General features: G+C 42.8%; 1 protein-coding gene and 1 long non-coding RNA gene across 6 annotated transcripts in view; one reads left to right on the top strand and one right to left on the bottom strand.

The window, feature by feature from the left end:
• Positions 1 to 18632, top strand: part of TTC7A (tetratricopeptide repeat domain 7A) — a 181143-nt gene that overhangs the window by 117163 nt on the left and 45348 nt on the right. For all 5 annotated transcript variants that reach the window (XM_072856744.1, XM_072856741.1, XM_072856742.1 and 2 more), the window contains 3 exons: positions 1639 to 1755; positions 5732 to 5829; positions 12441 to 12575. In XM_072856744.1, the coding sequence (XP_072712845.1) occupies positions 1639 to 1755; positions 5732 to 5829; positions 12441 to 12575 (350 nt within the window). The remainder of the gene's footprint in view (positions 1 to 1638; positions 1756 to 5731; positions 5830 to 12440; positions 12576 to 18632) is intronic.
• LOC140649481 (uncharacterized) overlaps positions 11494 to 18632 on the bottom strand; it is a 44230-nt gene continuing 37091 nt past the window's right edge. The window contains exon 3 of the long non-coding RNA XR_012041627.1: positions 11494 to 11521. This is a non-coding gene — a long non-coding RNA (uncharacterized lncRNA). The remainder of the gene's footprint in view (positions 11522 to 18632) is intronic.

Raw genomic sequence — 18632 nt, 5'->3', positions numbered from 1 at the left:
GATACAGAGCAGCATGCATCACTGGCCAGCTTCCATTGTTAACCACTCCTTCAAATTCAGTCTCATTTTTATTTTCTTAAGAGTGCGTCCACTGTCATATTCTTTGTCCCAGCAAAATTTTTGATCAGTCCATGGATCCAGCCCAACAATAACTACTTGAATCGTGAGGGCACTTCCTTTCAGTTAGGGGGTCAGCATCTCCAAGAGCAGGGGATGTTTTTATTAGCATTTGTTTTGCTCAGATCAGTAACAAGAAAATCAAAAGTAAACATACAGTAGGGATATAAAGTAGTAAAGGACAAAGACAAATTCCCTGGATTATGAATCTTGATCTTCCTTTCCTAGCCTAAGTTTGTACCTGGGGAGTTTAGTAGAACGCTCGTCCTGGTGAGGTCAAACTGTAGCAGCATCTGTGAGCAGACTTCCCTGTAGCAGTTGATACAGTTGGGCTACATTTTGGTGACTCCCCCCCACCCCCCCAAAAAAACCCTAATGTTTGTTAGTGCAGAATGGGACTGCCATTTTAGCACATTACTGTACATACGCACCACAGAGTCTTGGCTGCAGATTTCTAATTATTGCAAGTGAAGGATCTCTTATTCAGCTGAAAAGTCTTCTCTAACATCATCTATGCAGTTGCTGCTGTCTCTTTCTGAAATTTGTTGGATTCCCCAGGAGCCTGCAGGTCACATTCACAAAACTGGTTTTAGGATTTTTAACATTCAGCTGTTAATGTTGTATGCACGTATGTACATAGTACATCTAGTAGCATCTAGTAGATTAATCACTAGCCATATCGAGCTAATTCAAAATGTATAGATCTTGGACTTTATGAAAACATTTAAAGCGGAGAAGTAAATTTACATTAGCAAATAAGAAATAAATTCAATCATCTTGGCAATTACAAAAAAATAAAAATGAGTGTTGTGAAGGATGGTGTTAAAAGCCGTGCTAGCAGCAAGTGGTAGGTTGTGTCATTGCTGAATCTGTCTTCTAACCTCTGCTTGACCTAATTCTGCTGAATTCCAGTGGTCTGTGCAAGTACGTATTCTCTAGGTATAAGAATAGTAGCAGCAGTTACACTACCTAGAACAAGAATGTACAAGGGCTATCAGCTGTCTTGCCTAGGGGCATGAGATGATCGTCAGCTGGGGTTAAGAAAAAGCGTTTCCTTCCTGTGAGGCATTACATAATTGTCTGCGTATATTAAGTATGTTGGGTTTTTTGTCTGAATTTATTATATAAGCTAGTGCTATAGGAAGATGCCAGACTAAGAAAACAGTCTGGCATATGTATTATGGCAATTCCTTTTTATTTTGTTTTCAATGCTGTCCAAAGTAAAATGAGATTCACTGTATGTTTCACCTTGTTAGCTTTGCAATGCATTGTTTTTAACGCTGTCCCGCCAGCTTTGTGACGCAAATTTGACTGCAGCTGAGGAATATTGTTAATCCTCTCATCTCCTTGTGGGGAATCAAAGTTGAGCCAAATGAAATGTTTTGTGCTGCGGTGTTTTCTTTTATTGCTGCACATACAAAGCAAGTAAAAATGCTGGCTGCCAGGACGTTGCTAGAGTGATACTGATTCTCCATGTTTGAGATGCTAATAAAACAGAAGTTATTATTTTTCATCTTGCAGCTTACTCTTCACCAAAGTAAAACTGGAATGGATACATAAAGGACCTGAAGAGGCTCTGGTGACATGCAGACATATGTTGCAGATGTGGCAGATGGTATATAATGTTTTACAGCACAGGTAGGCTTTCTCCACTGTCTAACAAGTTCAGATTTCATAATGGAGATATAGTTATCTTCTTTAATTGTCTAGATGCTTAAGTTATTTTGCAAAGAGGGTCATAAACAGTACCATAAAAAGAAACATAAGTAATATTTCTAGCTGTGATTAAAAAAAAGCAAGATTTTAATAGCCATGATTTAAAAAAAAAAAAAAAAACCACAAAACCTCAAGATTTTAAGATTGAAGAAGCAGTCTGAACCAAGAATTTCTGATCTGAATGTCTAAACTTCTATATCCATATTCAGATAAACATCTATATCTATATTCAGATGTCCAGAATGGAGGGCAGATTTATTGTGTTTTCCCCAACAGTCTGAGCATCCATCAGCTATTGTTCACAGTCTGCAGTAGTTGGCACCACCCAGGAATGTGTGGGGGTGACACAGTCCTGAACCGAGTAAGCCAAGCAAAGGCACACGGCCAAAACTCTTATATGCTGTGATTGCGTGCCAGTTGCATAGCCTGGTGCTAACTGGGCAAGGAAAGCAGCGAAGGATGTAGCATCTTTCTCCCTTCCCTTGTCCTAGTAAATCTGCATTTAAACAGTGCTAGGTTCCCTGTTTGTTCCCTCCCTCTCATCTGCTTCCCCTCCAAAAGGAAAAGTTTAGAAAGTGTGAAAGTTACCAGGTTGGGTTTTCTTCCTTCCCTCACCCTTTGGATATTGTCCCAGTCATGCTACCACCATACAACTGTCTTGGGAATGGTATCCTGTACTTAATCTCTCACCTGTAATGTCCATAGAGGTTTTGTTTGATGGGGAGGACGGCATGCTTGATGGCAGCAGTCATGACAGCAGACTGATGAAGCTTGTATTGTTCCCCAATTTCTGTATGCATTTACATAAGCTTTACAAACACCAGAAGTATATGTACAGAATGATGCATGTCTATATACAAGTTGTCCTTGAGGGATTATTAGTAATTCCTTGTTGGTTTAGCTAATGAGCAGCAGACCAAACACAAAAATCGAGGTATTTACATAGCAGCAGAGAAATGGTCTCTTACAGGCTAGAATTATTGATTTCCTTAGGCCTTAGTCTCTTTAGCTAAGGATTCAGTCATGTACCTCTCACATGAATAATCTTTATACCCATGAGTAGTCCTCATGAAGCTGGTCAAATCCACACTGAACAATTAGGACTGAGTAAGATTTACTCTTGCAAGGGGGGGCTGCAAGCCTGAGACTGAAGAGAGTACATTGGAAAACAGACAAAAAAATTTGGACTGCATTTGGATCCCAAGCTGTGCTTTGGCTGTTATACTTAAAAACCCAAGATGCGATAGCTTTAGAGGCTTTTGATAAGCTTTAGCCATAGAAGCCTAAACAAAACAAATTGCTTTGCTTTTGCTCTTAGGAACTCTAATATGTATTTCACTGCTATTCCCAGTGGGACTTTTTGGCTTTCTCAAAAAATACTTCATAAAGCATTTTGTACTGGGAAGTACTGCTTGAAAGGTAACAAGAATGAACTTGGCACCTGCAGTTTTAGACTGGATTCAGTGACCCAGGAAGCCCCTTGTATTAAGCAAATTGCAGCGGTATCAGCTAACAAATACGTAAAATATTCTGGGTTGGGCTTGCAAAGGAACTTAAGGGGAATTCTTATCAGTGAGACTTGGACACAGACATTTTTTAGGGCCTCTTGGAAAAGAGAAGCCTGTATTTACATGAAATTGAGAGCTGTTGCACCCAATACTCTTCACTAGTTCAATCAGTAGCTAATCGCCCACACAATTAAATTGCACTTTAGTTACATTTGGTTGCATTTGTCTGGCCTAAGTTTCCTGGCTTTGCAATCTTACTATGACTCTGCTAGACTGAAGAGTCTTTCGGGGCCCAGTATTTTCTCCCCAGGCAGCTATTCGTATGCCATGCTCAAGTGCCCTCTTGTCTTCTCTCTGATAAACTGGTGCCTCTGCAGTCTCTCACAATCAAGTGTTTCCTTCAGCAATTTTTGTGACCATTTTATGCACTGTCTCAACTACCTTTTAAAAATATGGGCAATGGAGTGGCAACGTGTCCCACTGTCAGCCTTTCCGGTGTTGTATGTGGAAGGCAAATCATCTGGCTACTGTCCCTTCTGTGGTGCATGGAAAAGCTTTCTTGGCCGAAGGCCTTGTACTGCAGCTTTGAAGGAGCAGTTCATTCTCAGCCCTTCTCCAGCATAACGAATACAGCCATTGGGAGTGCTGTTTTGCACAATGCAGTCCACTTGGTTTTCAGGCTGGGATTTCAGTCTGCTTTCCCAGTTAAAAGGCCATGCTGTTGACTGTATTGAGATGCGTTTTTGTTCACTGAAGCCACCTCATTAAGCCCTCTCTGAATGCTGCTCTCCTGTGGTCAGTTTTTACTGTGGCCAAACTTATGCTATCCACCAATCTCACTTGTCCTTTGTGTAGGAGTATAGGGTATATGCCAGTGTTCAGCTGTGTGCCTGAACAGTGGCAGCAGCGCTTGCCTCATGGGAGTAATATTTTGAAGTGCAGCTGCCATGTTCCTGCATATGCAACGCACCAGCAAGACACAAATGCCCCTAATGGTTCCACCAGCAGTCCGCAGTCAGGGTAATGACACTTGGGCTAATCCTGGCTCGGCAAGGCAGAGGCACAGGACAGAGAATTTAATTTTCCCTTGTGTCTGTCACCACATGATGGTCTCAAATGAGATGACAGTGTGGAAACCAGTATGGAAGACAGGGAAGCCCAGTCAAGGCCAGAGATTTGTGCAAACAGTCAAATGCCAAGAATTCAGGGTCCATCAGCAGAAACGGTAGTGTTTGATCCCAAAGCCCAAGTAAAAGGTTAATTAGCTATTGTAAATGTGATTACCACTGTGATGAACGACAGTAAGTGGCTTTTAGTCCTAGATTGTTAGCTGGGAAGGACAAGACTTGGTTTATCTTTTGCTATTGTTTTTTGTGATAACAGAATAATCATGTTTAAAACCAAGTAACAGTCCCAAGCTAATTCTTCTGCTAGATTAATGCAAATTCAAGGGAATCCTGTGCAATCCCTACCAAAGGACTGATCAGACTGGAAGATGGGGCATCCACAGCAATCATGACTCTGTGACAGCTTGTTTCCTGGGAGGATTATTGTCCAAAGGCTGAGCTGCAGGCTTGGAAATGTGCCAGAAAAAGTAGCCAGGGCAGTCACTTTTCCTTTTGATATTTTGTCCCTTAGTGGATGATGAGAGGAGATATCATCACCATCTGATCCTGGAGGGATGGCAGACTGGCAGACTATGTGGTGAAAGGAAGGCTCAGGAGATTTGCGTTAAGTGATCTTTTGTTAGGCACATGATTTTTTTTCTTCCCTTTTTTTTTTTTTTTGGAGTTTCCTTCTGGAAGACAGCTCCTGTGAGGACAGAAGTCTAATAGAAGAGCAGACCAGATAGTCTTCCGTTCATAAAGCAGAGCTATGTGGTAGCTTTTATCTTCCTCCTCTGTTTGAACAGAACAAAGGTGGATGAGGAGAAAAGAATCCCTTTGAAACAAAGAAATTAGCACCTGGGTGGAAGGTGGTAATTGGTCTGTTTCAAAAGGATTAGCACAGCAGACCTGTGAAGAAATCCTTCTGCAGACAAGCCCAAGGGATAGCAGTGGTTCTTGGGCATGGAGCTGCTGGTTGGCCTCCTCTGGTCTGGCTTCTAGTTGCCAACATGTTCCTTGTCCAGTAGCTTGCAAGGACTCCCAACAGCCAACTAAACTGATACCAGCATGTGCCCTGGAGCCCTTGCTGGGCACTGTGTCTCTGAGCTTCCTGTCCATTGGCATGGTGCAGGTGTCAACACATTCAAGAAGCCGATTGCCTGCAACTGGAAGGCTTGAGTTTTCAGTTCCAATAGCAGCTAGATGAGACTATTGCCTGCTTCGAGGGGAATGTTGTCTCTCCACTGAAAGGTGGCCAGGTAACATGGTTTTGTTGCTTTACAGTGGCTCTGAGAAAGGAAGTAGTGTGACCGAAACACCGGTGATCAAAAAGCATAACGGACTGCATCTCACGCTCCCGGATGCTCATGATACCGATTCTGGTGAGGAAACAAGATTTGTGCTTTCCCATCCTAAAATGCATGCAAGAAGTGTATACTAGTTCATATGAAAGGAATGTTTTGTTTTCGTCAGCAAGGCGGGGCGGGGAGGGCTGCGCATGTGTTGCTGGGCTGGTGGTCCGGAGTCCAGATCTGTCTCCAGGGCCACCTCTGCCTCTGTGGTTTGTTTGTACCTTGGCTTCCCCATGTATAAAACAAAGATACAGGTTCCTGCTTTCTTTTACAAAGCTCTCTGAGATGAGCATGAAAGGTGTTAGATGGGAGTTCACTATACTTCTGCAAGAACTGTATGATTCAGTCCTTTTTTTTTTCCTTCTCCTCCTCCCCCCTCCCCCCCCCCCCCATTTAATCCTTTTTAGATATCCTGATCAAGCCAGCTATTGTTGTGGTTTTGGAAAGCTGAGTGAGAATGTCAGTTCCTATTAGAAGGTGATTTGGTTTGGGATTTGTACATAAACCTTGTGATGTTTTATTATAGGGTAAACACACATTCACAGTAACAGATATAGTCAGATGGAAATAACTGAGACATCAAAGCTAATCTTGGCAGGAAGGGGAAAGGAGGCTTTCAGAGACTGCTGCTGACTTGTGATTTTTATCATAAGTCTCGTGATGGTTGGTGCTTCCTTTAAAACCCTAACTCTCAAAATCAGATGATTATGTGAGAAACTTGCCTTTTAATTTGGGGGTTTTTTTTAGGGAAGCAACTTTCTACCCTTGTGTATGTAGAGAACACTTGCAAAAAAGAAAGAACCTCACAGACTCAGAAACTGGACAAGAAGAATATAAAAGCTTATTTTAAAAAAAACCTAACACTTAAGCCTCATGCTTTGGGGCTAGGGAATTAGGGTTTGTCTGGGTCTTAATCTTGAACATTTGGAATTGGTAAAGGTGAAGTCACATGCACAGCACATACAGCAGAGATGGAGGACAAGTTCTTATATGTTAAGTACATGACTTGTATTAAATTATGTATGTTTAACCCCCATTTACACCCATCAATGGTTAAAAAGCATTCCAAGGTTAGGTCTTGAGCATACAAGCATTCAAACATCAAAACATTATTCAGCATGTCTGCTTTTTTGTTTGTAGTGTTATAACCCTTAGGGTCTATATTTATGTCATTGTAATCTTACTGATTCTATGCACACATATTTATGTAATTTTTAATCTGTTTATTCCACTTCCCTTTTATTACTCTTTGCTGAGATGAGTCTCTGTATTTTGTATAGGTCCTTTTTCTCATTGTTTATATGACAGTGTTCTATAGTCTTCATCTTTAATTAAAGAGAACAGGCCCAATTCAGCACAGGTAGATGAAGAGGATATACTAAATGAATATGTGCTGTTTGGCATATTAAAAATTATCTGGAAAAGGGAGTGGATATGACATGAAAGTTTCCTGGTGATACAGAATCATTTAGGATAGCCATCACTGATAATTGTGAAGATTTGTGAAATATCCCCTATCATCCTTGATGCTGGACAGTAAAATGGACTTTCAGTTTCAGTGAACATACGAAAATGGCTTGGAAAACACTGTAGGCAGTTTGCAGAATCCGTCAGCCACTAGGCATTACTAGGAAAGCAATAAAAACCAAAAAATATTATTTGCCACAGTACTTCTGTTACTCATCTAGTTCCCACTCTGCTGCTGAAACAGTGAGTGGCTTATGGTGCCTAGACTGTGGGGCTGAGCCTGGATTGATTCTTGCCCCTTCAGCTTTAGGTGGTGCTTAATGGTATGTAAAAGGCATTCTGGGTGTGGATCCCTTGCTCTTCTGGAGATCTCTTGTCTTGCTTTGTAATTGTCTGGAGAAAGGAGTGTGGCCAGGTTTGGGCTACACCCACTTCACAACATGGTTTGAGATTTTGAGACCAAACTGTCACCAGCAGAGCCTGTAATATTTTGATGTACTGGGGTGCCACCCTTCTAAGACCTCACTCCTGCGTCCTGCTCTCTCCTCTGCTGCAGACCTGCAGCACCTCCTCCAGAGTCACAGCAAAGCTCAGGCATGTTTGGTCTCTGTGTAGTGCCCTCCTCAAAAAGCACATGGCTTTGGGTACCTGTTCCAGCCTGCTCCTAGCCCAGTTTTAGCAGCCAGCGTGTAATGGAGCAGCTGTAGTTCAGCAGAAAGTGCTGTATGCCATGGTACTGCCTGCCAGAAAGAGCAAGTTAATGTAAAGTACAAGCTTTAAAGCTTTAAACCAGCTTTTCATGCGCATAAAGTGATTTGCACTGAATACAGTTTGGTTTTAGCCAAGAAATGTGTTCCTCCTCCAGGTTGAGAATCTAGGTTTCCATGCTAACGTGGTTGCACCCACAATGGACGTAAGGATGGGGCTGGTACTGAAAGTACACCATCCACCTTAGCACAGGCCTGGCGCTGGCTGTTTTCAGCAAGGGTCTGTGGCTCGCTGCTCTGCAGGCTCTAGGTGCTGCTGTTCTCCATCTGCAGGAAGGAGGCAGCTGGGTCTATTGTCCCAGTTGGGAGCCTCTTTGAAGACAGTAGGAGGTGAGATTGGAGAGCACAGCTTTAGCCCCTCTCACCCTTGTGCCTCCCCAGAGCTGCGGCTGTGGCTGGCTGCTTTGAAGGAGGGAGGAGGTCCGATTTTTTTGCATCGTTCTGGAACAGGCTCTGGTTTCCATTGTGAAATCCCCTGGGAGCATGCGGCAGTATCGCTGTAATGCACAGGCGCTCTGTGATCTCTGGACTCGTCACTGAAGGGGGGATTACTGCGGCCGGGTTTGACACTAGCCTCTCCCTCAGTTAGACCACAATGAGATTATTTGCTCTGCCAGAATTTTAGGTTTGCTGCCAGGAAGATTAAATCCTCTTTATTTTCTTCATCTTCTCCTAACTGAAGCAGTGTTCCTAACTAAATTCACCGATATCAGTCAGCTGCCTTGCTGTTTCATTATTTTTTTGATCTAGTCTTATCTTATAATGCTCTTGCCTGAAGTGATTTAGGCTAGGGAATTCTGTGTGTCTTATAAGCCTAGTAAATCTACTGAGGTACATTTCTATTTTGATAGCAGTTTTTTCATAGATGCAAAATATTAAACTTGGTCCTTCTTGGTCTTATAACAACCCTAGCACGGTGCTTTAAAATTATCTAGATATGTTTTGTATGGCTTATATGCACAGCTCATCACGACAAAATCAATTTTGTTATTTTTATGATTTCTTTCCAAAATGTGTGGAGGGCTTTATTGTAAAATGTGAAGTTTATATTCTGTCTAGTGGAGCTGTTAAAAAGAGAAAGAGACTGCACTAAAAATAACAAATAGATGTGATATCTTCTTATGCCAACATTTGCATGTATTTTGAGGCATGACATTAAAGTTCTGTGAGACAGGTTTTGTGGGGTTTTTTAGCATATAAAGATCTACATTTCTTTAGGAAGAGATATTTTATAATGAGACATTCAGAGACTTTTTTTTAATGTTGCTTGAAGTTTTTCCGGCTCCCACCACCACCCTGAGGTCAGAGTGATACCAGTGTGATACATGCCTACACCCTCTCTCGGGAGACGCTGTGTGTTAGAGGTATACTCTTTTCTGGCTCCAGTAGCCCTCAGCCCACCCCCAGGGTCACCATATTGCTTGCCTGAGGTTCAGAGCTGTGGCTGAGCCCCTTTCAGTCCAGAAGGGCCAGGCTGGCAAAGACCTTCTCTTACAGAGTATATTTGGGCAGACAAGCTTTAAGGAGTGTTCCTGTGAGCGGTCCAGCAAAGATGGGTAAGAGCAGCAGTAGCAAATGTGTGGGTATGGGCTGGGATGGAGAGCACCTTGTCATCTGGCGTGTGTGTGTTTAGAACAAGGAACGTATCTGTGTCTGAGGCTGGGCAGGGATGGGAAGGGATTGACTGGTCTCTTGCCTGGTGTGGTTCGCTTCCTTATGTAGGCTGAAATGGAAAAGAAAATAAACATCAAAGGACTGGAATGCTAAAGGCTGTTAAATGCAAAGAGCCTCCGCTGCGAATTGCTAAATAACGTGGGTTCCCTTTTTATGGCTGTGCCGATTGAAGCCCACAGCACTGGGCAAGATCAGTCCCAAATCGCAGGCTTTCCCCTATTGGCAACTACCCGGCTAATGAAGAGAAGGAGGAGAGGAGCAGATAACTCATGTTCCTTCGAGTGCAACCAGCTCATAAGTAATATTCCTGTAAAGCCTGCTTTGTGAAGGAAGGATGCTTTGGTAGATCCTAAGTGGCTGTTCAGCCTCACAGCAGTGTGTGAACCTCTCCAAAATGCACAAAGGTGCCTTATAGTGACATAGTCTCTTTGGATTGACTTGCAAGGAAAAGAGGATTTCCCTGAGCTCTGTGAGGATGTGAATAAAACACCAGCCCATCTGCCCACCTAAGGCAGTCAGACCAGCATTAGGTACAAGTGCTTGTAAGAAACACAGCTCCGGAAAGCCTCTCTGAAAGAGGGCAGTCTTGGCAGAGAAATGTAATACTGAAAGTTGCTTTCAAAGCATACTAACATGATCAGGAGTGCTAATATAAGAATTTGGTTAGGGTGACTGCAAAATCCCCAAAGCCTATGTAATTTTTTTCAAGTTTGCCAATCTAGAAGGCAAGAGGTCTGCCCTAACTTCGAAGTGCTCCTAATAACATCACTAGCTGTTCATGTGGCCATTTTCTTGTTGCCTCTGCACAGCAAAGAAGCTGTCGGTGTTTTGGATGGCTGGGGGGGAGTGCCTGGTAGTTTTCCCTGTGTTAAACTACGCTTGTCTGACTTGAATTCCTGGGAGTTTCGGTGAAATTTCTCCCAGGTGGAGGGAGGGATGGAGGGGAGAGGAGTGTGAGTGGGCAGGGCAGGGGGAGGAATCCCATGCAGTGAAACAGGCTGAAGATGGATCCGTTAAATAAACTGTTAAATATAATAAATTCTCGGTGCAAAGCAGAATGGCTTTTACTGTACCATTAAAGCCGTAATTGCTACATTACTGCACTGTCATCTCTTGGAACATTAGATCAGGAATGTCTTTGAGAACACGTAGGAATTTAAGAAATGCATCTAGGAAGAGGACATTTGCATTTTCCAAGGGAGCCGTAGGAGGCGCCTGCACTGCAGGGCTGTTTTGAAGTTCTCCTGCTTAAAATGAATGACATTAGTTAGCGGTGAGATAATGGGACAAATATTTCCCATAGCAGTTTTAGGCTTCGAGTTGCACTTGCAGCCTTTCCCTAGCCATGACACTCTCAGAGGCAGGCAGCGCTGCCTCGGGTTAGGTCAAAGCTGCGGGCTGTATCCTGCCCTGTGCCACACAGGTGTCAAAGGAGCACGAAGCAGAAATGTGCCTCCCCTCGCACCTGGCAGAAGGCTGGGTCCCAGCTCAGCGTTCAGAGGACCACTGGCCAAGGGACCACGCTGCTCTGCCTGCCAGCACCCCAGCCCTAGCTGATGGTCTGCTGGCAAGGAGGTGAGGTTTGGCAACCCTCTCTTCAGCACACCCCAGCTGGAAAAGCATGCTGTCTGTCTCAGAGACCACTTAATGCATATGCCCCGTGACAGGTTTTATGCCCTTCTGTCCCTTCCCCTGCCCAGAGCCATCCCAGCTTCTCCGAGTACCTGTTCCTAGGCTCTGCTGTTCCCCCAGGGTGGCTGCGGTGAGAGAAACTGGGATTTTAACTCCGGGATCTTGTGGTCTACAAGGTCAGCCTGTAAGGATAGATTGCAGAGTAATGCTAATCAGCGCAAGTGCTTCAGTCACAGCAGCTCTCCAGAGAAAGAGCTTATCACCCTTAAAGTCACATTAAACCTATGTATATGAAAATATTTATTTCCCAAAGCTTTACAAAGCCAACTCTGAAATCCCATTTTGTAGCTTCTTATTTTGTTACTGTCCTCTTGGTACCCCTCTGAGAGGTCGGCTCACCAGTATAATCCTACTTGCTGTACTGGAGAATGTGCTCTCTGCCCATACATTCTTCCTGGGAGTAGCTTTTGATGTGATGTTTTGTCCCAGAGATGTGGGTGCCAAATACTTTATTCTTGCGTAAATGTTACAGCGCATGCTAAAGGTTAATAGAGTCAAAGCACTGAGCTCTCTGCTCCCCAAGGTTAAATGAAAAACCACGCTGCCTCTAAACCAGTAGAACAATATTGATGTCACTTGAAATGTGTATGCTGTGTGAACAGTGCCAAGCTAGTCTGTAATGCTGTACTAAGATTTTACATTAGTAGGCCATATTTTGCAATTGTATGGTGACAGTGTGCTTATAAAATGGGTTACTAATAAGTATTCATGGGAAATATTTGATGGTAGAGTTCTGCTTTCCAAATGAGCAAAATACGGTTGCTTCCTTGATGAATGCTAAGCAGACCTCTCTAAAATTACTGTCTGTCTCTTAATTCGCTTGTTTGAGCTGCAGCCCTTGAGTAATTTAGTGTTTTTTTTCAGTAAATTAACCTTTTATAAAACATGGTTCTCCAGTTGGTCACGCCAGAATTCAGTGGAGTTCTTATTGCATAAAACTGGTGCAGTGAGTGAATAATCAGACCTGCTGCCTTAATGAGTCAAAGAAATATCCCAAAGAATTATAAAATGCATTACTGTTCTTGTTTGTTTGGCCCATAGGATCACAGCGAGCCTCTTCCCTTGCTGCATCACGACTGGAACAGGCCATGTCTGAAATAACTATGCAGAGCAGCGCAATGAAGCAAGGACCTATGCAGCTGTGGACAGCTCTTGAACAAATTTGGCTACAAGCTGGTAAGTCCTGGACCACCCAGAGTTCCTTTTTCCCTCCAGTGGTGAATGAGATGACATAAGTATTAAGGGAGTAGTTGAAATCAGTAGTTGAAAATCACCTTATTCCAGCAGAAAAGCTGCCTATCTATCCCGGCTGGTTTTTGAAATTCCACTTATTTGATTCAATATAACAAAAAAAATACTGGCGTAGTGCAATTTTTCAGCTCACCTCCATTTTTCCATAACACACACAAAACTTCAGTCATCACTAAAATATGCTTTTAAAAGAAGAGGGTAGGTAGTTCTTCATTAACAAATGGTAGTTGGTAGGGACAATTATTTTCATGCTCCTTTTCCTGTGTGCTTCCCTGTAATAAGACTGGGCAAACCATATATTAAAAGTTATTCAGACTGGGAACATTCCAATCTTTGCTGAGGTGTAAGTGAAAATTATTAAAAAGGGCAAGTCCTCCACTCATTTTATCCTTGACTGTTTGAATCTACCAAGGACTTGTAGGTTGCATGTCATTTTGAGGCACTTGTGCAGAGATGCTACAGCATAAAGGGAAAAGAGAATAGTGAGAAGGAACTCTACCCAGAGGCAATCTCCAAACTCATGAAAGAGTTTTATGTAGGACACTTGGTGAGGAACAGAGTTGCACAGCACATTCTACCATTTGCATTCCAGCATTTCAGGACTGATAGAAAGAGTTCTGACCCTGCAATTTTGCTCTTAAGAGATACAGCTTTTCTTCCACAACTGGGCCCACAGTTGTGCGCCTGAAATTACATTTGAGTGCTGTGATTGCTTCTTAGATGTCTCTCCTACCATTTGCAACGAAAAAAAAAGCAGAGCCCACTGGAACCTTGCTGATAATTTGCTATTCTGTATGCAGGAGAACCTTTCAAATTCTCATTTAGCTAATCTGTACAATTGACAATTCTCACATAAAACCTGGCAGCCTCACCCTACTTCTCAGCAAAGATTTTTATAGCTGTTTTTGTGGGCCATTTCCTACCAATTAGACTTCAGTTCTGGTACAAAATATGTGACATTCTTTTTGTTATCATTTGACTAACTGTTAAAGAACAAAAGAAGTTCCTTATGGAATGCATCGTCCTTTAAGTTAATCACATGCGTTCACTTAATGGCTTGTGCGTATGTAAATTTCAGTGATGTGCTGTGGGCTTCAAAATCACTATCAAGGTTTTGCTTTACTCAGTTTATGCTCCTGATTTAAGGCTGCAGGGGAGGCTGGTGGGGAGCAAAAAAACCCAGCGTTTATTGTGATGAGAAGTCAGGTGTCTGTTGTCCATCATCCTGCAGGTAGCTCTAGGCAGTTTATGTTTTTGCTGCTGAATGAAAAGACAAAAGCAATAAAGACCTAGTGCTTGCTGTGACCTAGCTGTGAATTGCTATGATTACTTTTCAGTGTAAATCGAGTGCCTTTCTCAAAGGTGTTAATTAATTCTTTTAGATAGAATTTCTTTTCATAAGCTGTAACTTTTCTGTCCTATTCTATCAGTTTTTAAATCTTTGTTTGGTTTCATGCTTACTTTTAACTGGACTTGAATCAGGATTGATATTCTGAAAATACATACTGTGACTGCTTTGTAATTTTGTTACTGAAGTCAGTTATTGTTACGGATGCAGCTTAATGAGCTCTTGGTGAGGTACTGCCCGTTCTCTTCTTGCAGTAGTGTGGAAGTCGCTGCATTCTGGTATCCTGAGGGATGAGGAGAGATGCAGGTATTTTGAGGTAGCCTTTACTCTCTGCAGGGAAGCGCACAGCACCTGAATAATTAGAGGACTTCTTTGAAGTGGGTCGGATCTTACACTGCTCTTAGTGATTGGAATAGTCCAAAAGGGTATCAGTGACCCTCTGTGCTAGGATATTTCCCATCTGGGAGGAGGGAAAAGGAGGAATAGGTATACTCGTAAGAAGCTAGTAACTTCCAAAATAGAGATATTTCATAAACAACAAATTAAACAGAAATGCGTGGTTAAAAACAGCTGAGGTAGTCACATGCTTTTGTGTTACAGCTCACCCCAAAATTAACAGCTGTGGAAAGCAACAGGCGATTAGCGTAACATTTTGATGTCTGCATCCGGAGTCCCTTCACATTCATGATAGAGCCACACCAGTATGCTGTAGATTTCTATCAGGTTTAGCATAGACTTGTCCTTTTTCAGTCAGTGACTCATCTTGTGACCTTAGGCAAGTTGCCTAACTTTTCATACTTCAGTGTCCTATCTCTAAGGGGAAAAAATGTTAATCTGCCTTTGGGAAATGACTTGTGTATTGTTGGTTTTGTTGTCATTAACACTTTAACCTTTTTAGCATGAATCATAAATCTTTAGATAAAATTATTACAATTTCCTAACCTCATACTACAGTAAATTTATAACAAAGTGTCTGTCCTTTTCAGACACTAACGGGGCGCAGTTGGCCACGTCTCTGTGTGTGGGTATGGATTTAGAGCACCAGGCTGCAATTGTGTCTGGGTTCCATTAGAGCCATTGCAGTTCCCATGCCTCTTCATATCCCAAGGCATGAAAACTAATAGTACCAACTGACTCATCCAGTTAGAGCTTTCTGCACTTAGGTTGTAAAGAGGCATACAAAACCAGCTATCCCACAGCTGTATGAGGCTGTTCTTACAGCCTTTCAGCAGCCAGGCCAGGCCACAAAGCCAGCACATATGCTTGCAAGGGGACCATTAGTGGATGGTAGCTATCAGGTTGTGCTTATGTAGGGGAATTGTTACTATATCACCCTCCACCTGCAGCTGCAATAGGAGTTCCTGCCTTGTGCAGAAGCAGCCTCAGTCCCTCGGAGCTGGAGAGCCCTTGTTGGGCTCCTAATGGGTCTCACAATCAGTGCATGAGAACATGTGCATTCTTTTAACAGTGGCTGAAGGCGAGCGAGGCTGTGAACCCTGTGCAAGTAGTTAAGCTTTTGTGTCCTGTGATAAAGATACTTATCTCACACATAAGAGGGCATAGACTTAGTGTTTTATCTGTAACTTTTCTGGGTTTATGACCAGCGCAGTTATGTAGGGAAGATAATAAAGCAGCAGCTTTGGAAGTGCAGCTGCTAAGTCCAGATATGCTGCACTATAATGGATGCCGCACCTTGGCTTTCCCTGCAGCAGTGCCTAGTGAACTTTGGGGGCAAGCTAATTTTTTGTAAAGTGTAAGCAACCAAAGAGCTACTTGATGGATCTGTGGTCTCTAGAAAGAGTCCTCCTCTTCTCTTTCACACATCCAAATAAAACTGTGAATTCTCACTGTTAATCTTATGTCCAGCGATCTCTTGTAGGACCAGCTGGGATCTGCAGCAGGGATCTTAGTACATTTCTTCAGTGGGCTTCCATATCTTCCTGTTTTCCCTGCAGGTAGTCATGATTAGCTTTGGAAGAGTACAAGGTCTGCTGTCCCCGAAGACTAGAGAGGTTGTCCACTCCCTGCAGCAAGCATGCTTAGGGGAATACCAATAGGCATACTGTTTTCAAGTGTTCTGCAGCAAAGACTGTGATTAACAGGGCTTGTCTGGTCCCTTTTAACAATAACCTTCCAGTCCTCTTGAAATGTAATGGCTTCTTAAAAGGAGAGAGTTGTCTCATTAGGCTTTAACATTAATAAGCCTAAGCATTATTCTTGGCCCCAAGTCTGAGAAACAGGTCATTTCAAGGAGTACTCAGGAACGGTGCTGCAGTGCGCATGCTGCTGTGGTGCAGCTCCAGGAGAAGGTGGTCTTTGTGCCATCTGTATGCCCGTTTTTCCTCTTTGTTCTACTTTTCATGACTGAGAGCTTGAATTCAACTTTGAGAGGAGCGAAGGAACTTCCACAGCATTGGTAAAGCTTGTTAAGTCATTCCACCTCTTGTTGCAGGAAGAGCTGCAAGGGGAATCCTAGAGATTACTGGTGATAATACTGCTTGTGTTACCAAGAGAAATGTCTGACCTAAGAACTATTTCTACCCCTTATTTCCTTTTTAAAATCATGCCAGTACTCCTCCTTTCTGTTTAGGAAATACAATCATGCTGTTTGGCTAAGGAAAACGTACTTGAAATAGTTCAAATTTATGACCAAAATTTACCTTCATGCGACATTTTTATAAGATCACTTTTGACCCAGAGAGCAAAGTGTGTCAGTACTGAAAAGAAATAGTTTTAATAGTTTTAAGTTCTTTGGGTAACTAGAGTGATTTCTTATCTGAAGTATGTGTGATTGTATTTTCAGGCAGCAATAACTGTATGCTCCATTTGTACAGAGCATTTTAGAATGCTGCAAGCCAGTTTTAATAAGAGTTCTAATATTCCATCTCCCGTTGCTATATTATTTTAAGCTTTACTTTTAACTACAATGTCCACTTTGTTTGTCTTTACTGGTACTTTATATCTGGCAATTTAGCTTCTTGACTAACCCAATACTTTACCAAATATGGCCACTCACAGCAAAGTAGGTCTGGTAATTTGATCTAAGATTGGCTAAATGCCTGCTAAGCCCAGTCTGCGAACCTCACCAGGTAGACCTAAGGCTAATTTAAAGGAGCATTTAAAGAAAAATGGCTAGGATAACTACTCCATATACTCACAGTGGGGCTGGAGTGGGCTACCTGCTGTCTCAGTAACGTGCTAAAGTTTACCCTAGGAAAAAAATATTATAATGAATATGCCACGAGCAAGAAATTTAAAGAGAGCCAGTGTAGCAGAGAACAGTGAGCTAATGGAAAAACATCTGCTCCCCTGAGTTACATACAGCAGGAACTTTTTTTCTTCCCTTCACAAAACGCTTGCAATTTATTTATTTTATTCCGTACGGGCCAATTCCTGGGAAAAAGCTGCGTTAGAGGAGATGGGCTTTGTTCCACGAGAATGTGTCATCGGGGCCAGTGGGCTGGAATCTTCAAGCGGCTGGCCTGCAGCCGCACAGCCGCACAGCGGGCGCCCCAGCAGCAGCCAAGGGCATGGCCGGGCCCTCCCCTGCTGCCCCTCGGTTCACCCACCACAGCTTGTATTTGCACAGCTTGCGCACGCGTATTTAAATGCTCTTCCTTCTTGAAGCTTTTAGCGATCCTAAGCCCCCTCAAGTTACTAGCTCTGATATTAAAGGTGTTTATCAGGTTTGGGAGACATCTTTACTGACATTGCCAGAATAGCTGGGATCAGATACTGTCCCGTGATGCAGCACTGGTTGCTGAAGCAATTCTAATATTTTTATTTATTTTTTGTTTAAAAAAAGCCCTGTGCTTTCAAATTTTAGAATTTCAAATTTAGAACTTCCCCATTCACTGCTTGAGTTTTTGAGTGGTGCTGATTTTTGTGGCTCTTTACAGTGACACAAAGCAGTGTGAAAAGCTGGAGCCTGGCGAGGGGGAGCAGGAGGGAGTCCTTTATTGCATAGCTATTACTGAGGAGAATAAAGGTGTGCTGCAAAGATGGCTGCGCTGCAGTGTTTACTTACTAGGAGGGATTAGGAACACTTCACACTGGAGACAGAAATGGTAAAGTGAGCTGGTTTGGTCCCCTTTGAAATGTTACTTGTGAAGTTAAGAAGCCAGCAGTGGTTCTACTAAGCCTCCTGGTTTAGCAAGCTCTGTCCTAGGCTTTTCTGGTGTAGGCTAAGGATCACCGGACTCCCCATTTCTATTCATCTGAATGTCCTCAGAGGGATACCAGGTTTTGATCTACACTCTCCAGCTTGGTTTATTTTATTTTCTATCAACAAAGAATTTAAAAAGTCAAAAGGAGTCTTGGCCTTATATCAGTACTACGCATTTTGGATTGCTTCCCCCATTCCTGAGGCTTCTGGATATTTCTCATTGCTGGAGCAGGACGTGAAACTTTGTGGACTGATAATCCGTTGGTATGGGCCATCTTCAAAGAGCACATGCCATTTCTCAAAATCTGGGACGTGAAAACATGCACATACGTGTGAACACTCACTTGTGAAGGATACAGGCAGCAGCTAGCAATGCTCTTTGTTAAGCAGTCCGTAGATCCATTGCCGAGAGGTGGAGAGAAACCTGTTGCACTACCAGTGGTACCCAGAGAACGACAGAGGGTACCAA

This window comes from Ciconia boyciana, chromosome 3, assembly GCF_034638445.1.
Source record: "Ciconia boyciana chromosome 3, ASM3463844v1, whole genome shotgun sequence".
In the NCBI taxonomy this organism is placed as follows: domain Eukaryota; kingdom Metazoa; phylum Chordata; class Aves; order Ciconiiformes; family Ciconiidae; genus Ciconia; species Ciconia boyciana.
Note: the sequence above shows the minus strand (reverse complement) of the source record. Positions and strands in the feature narration are given on the sequence as shown.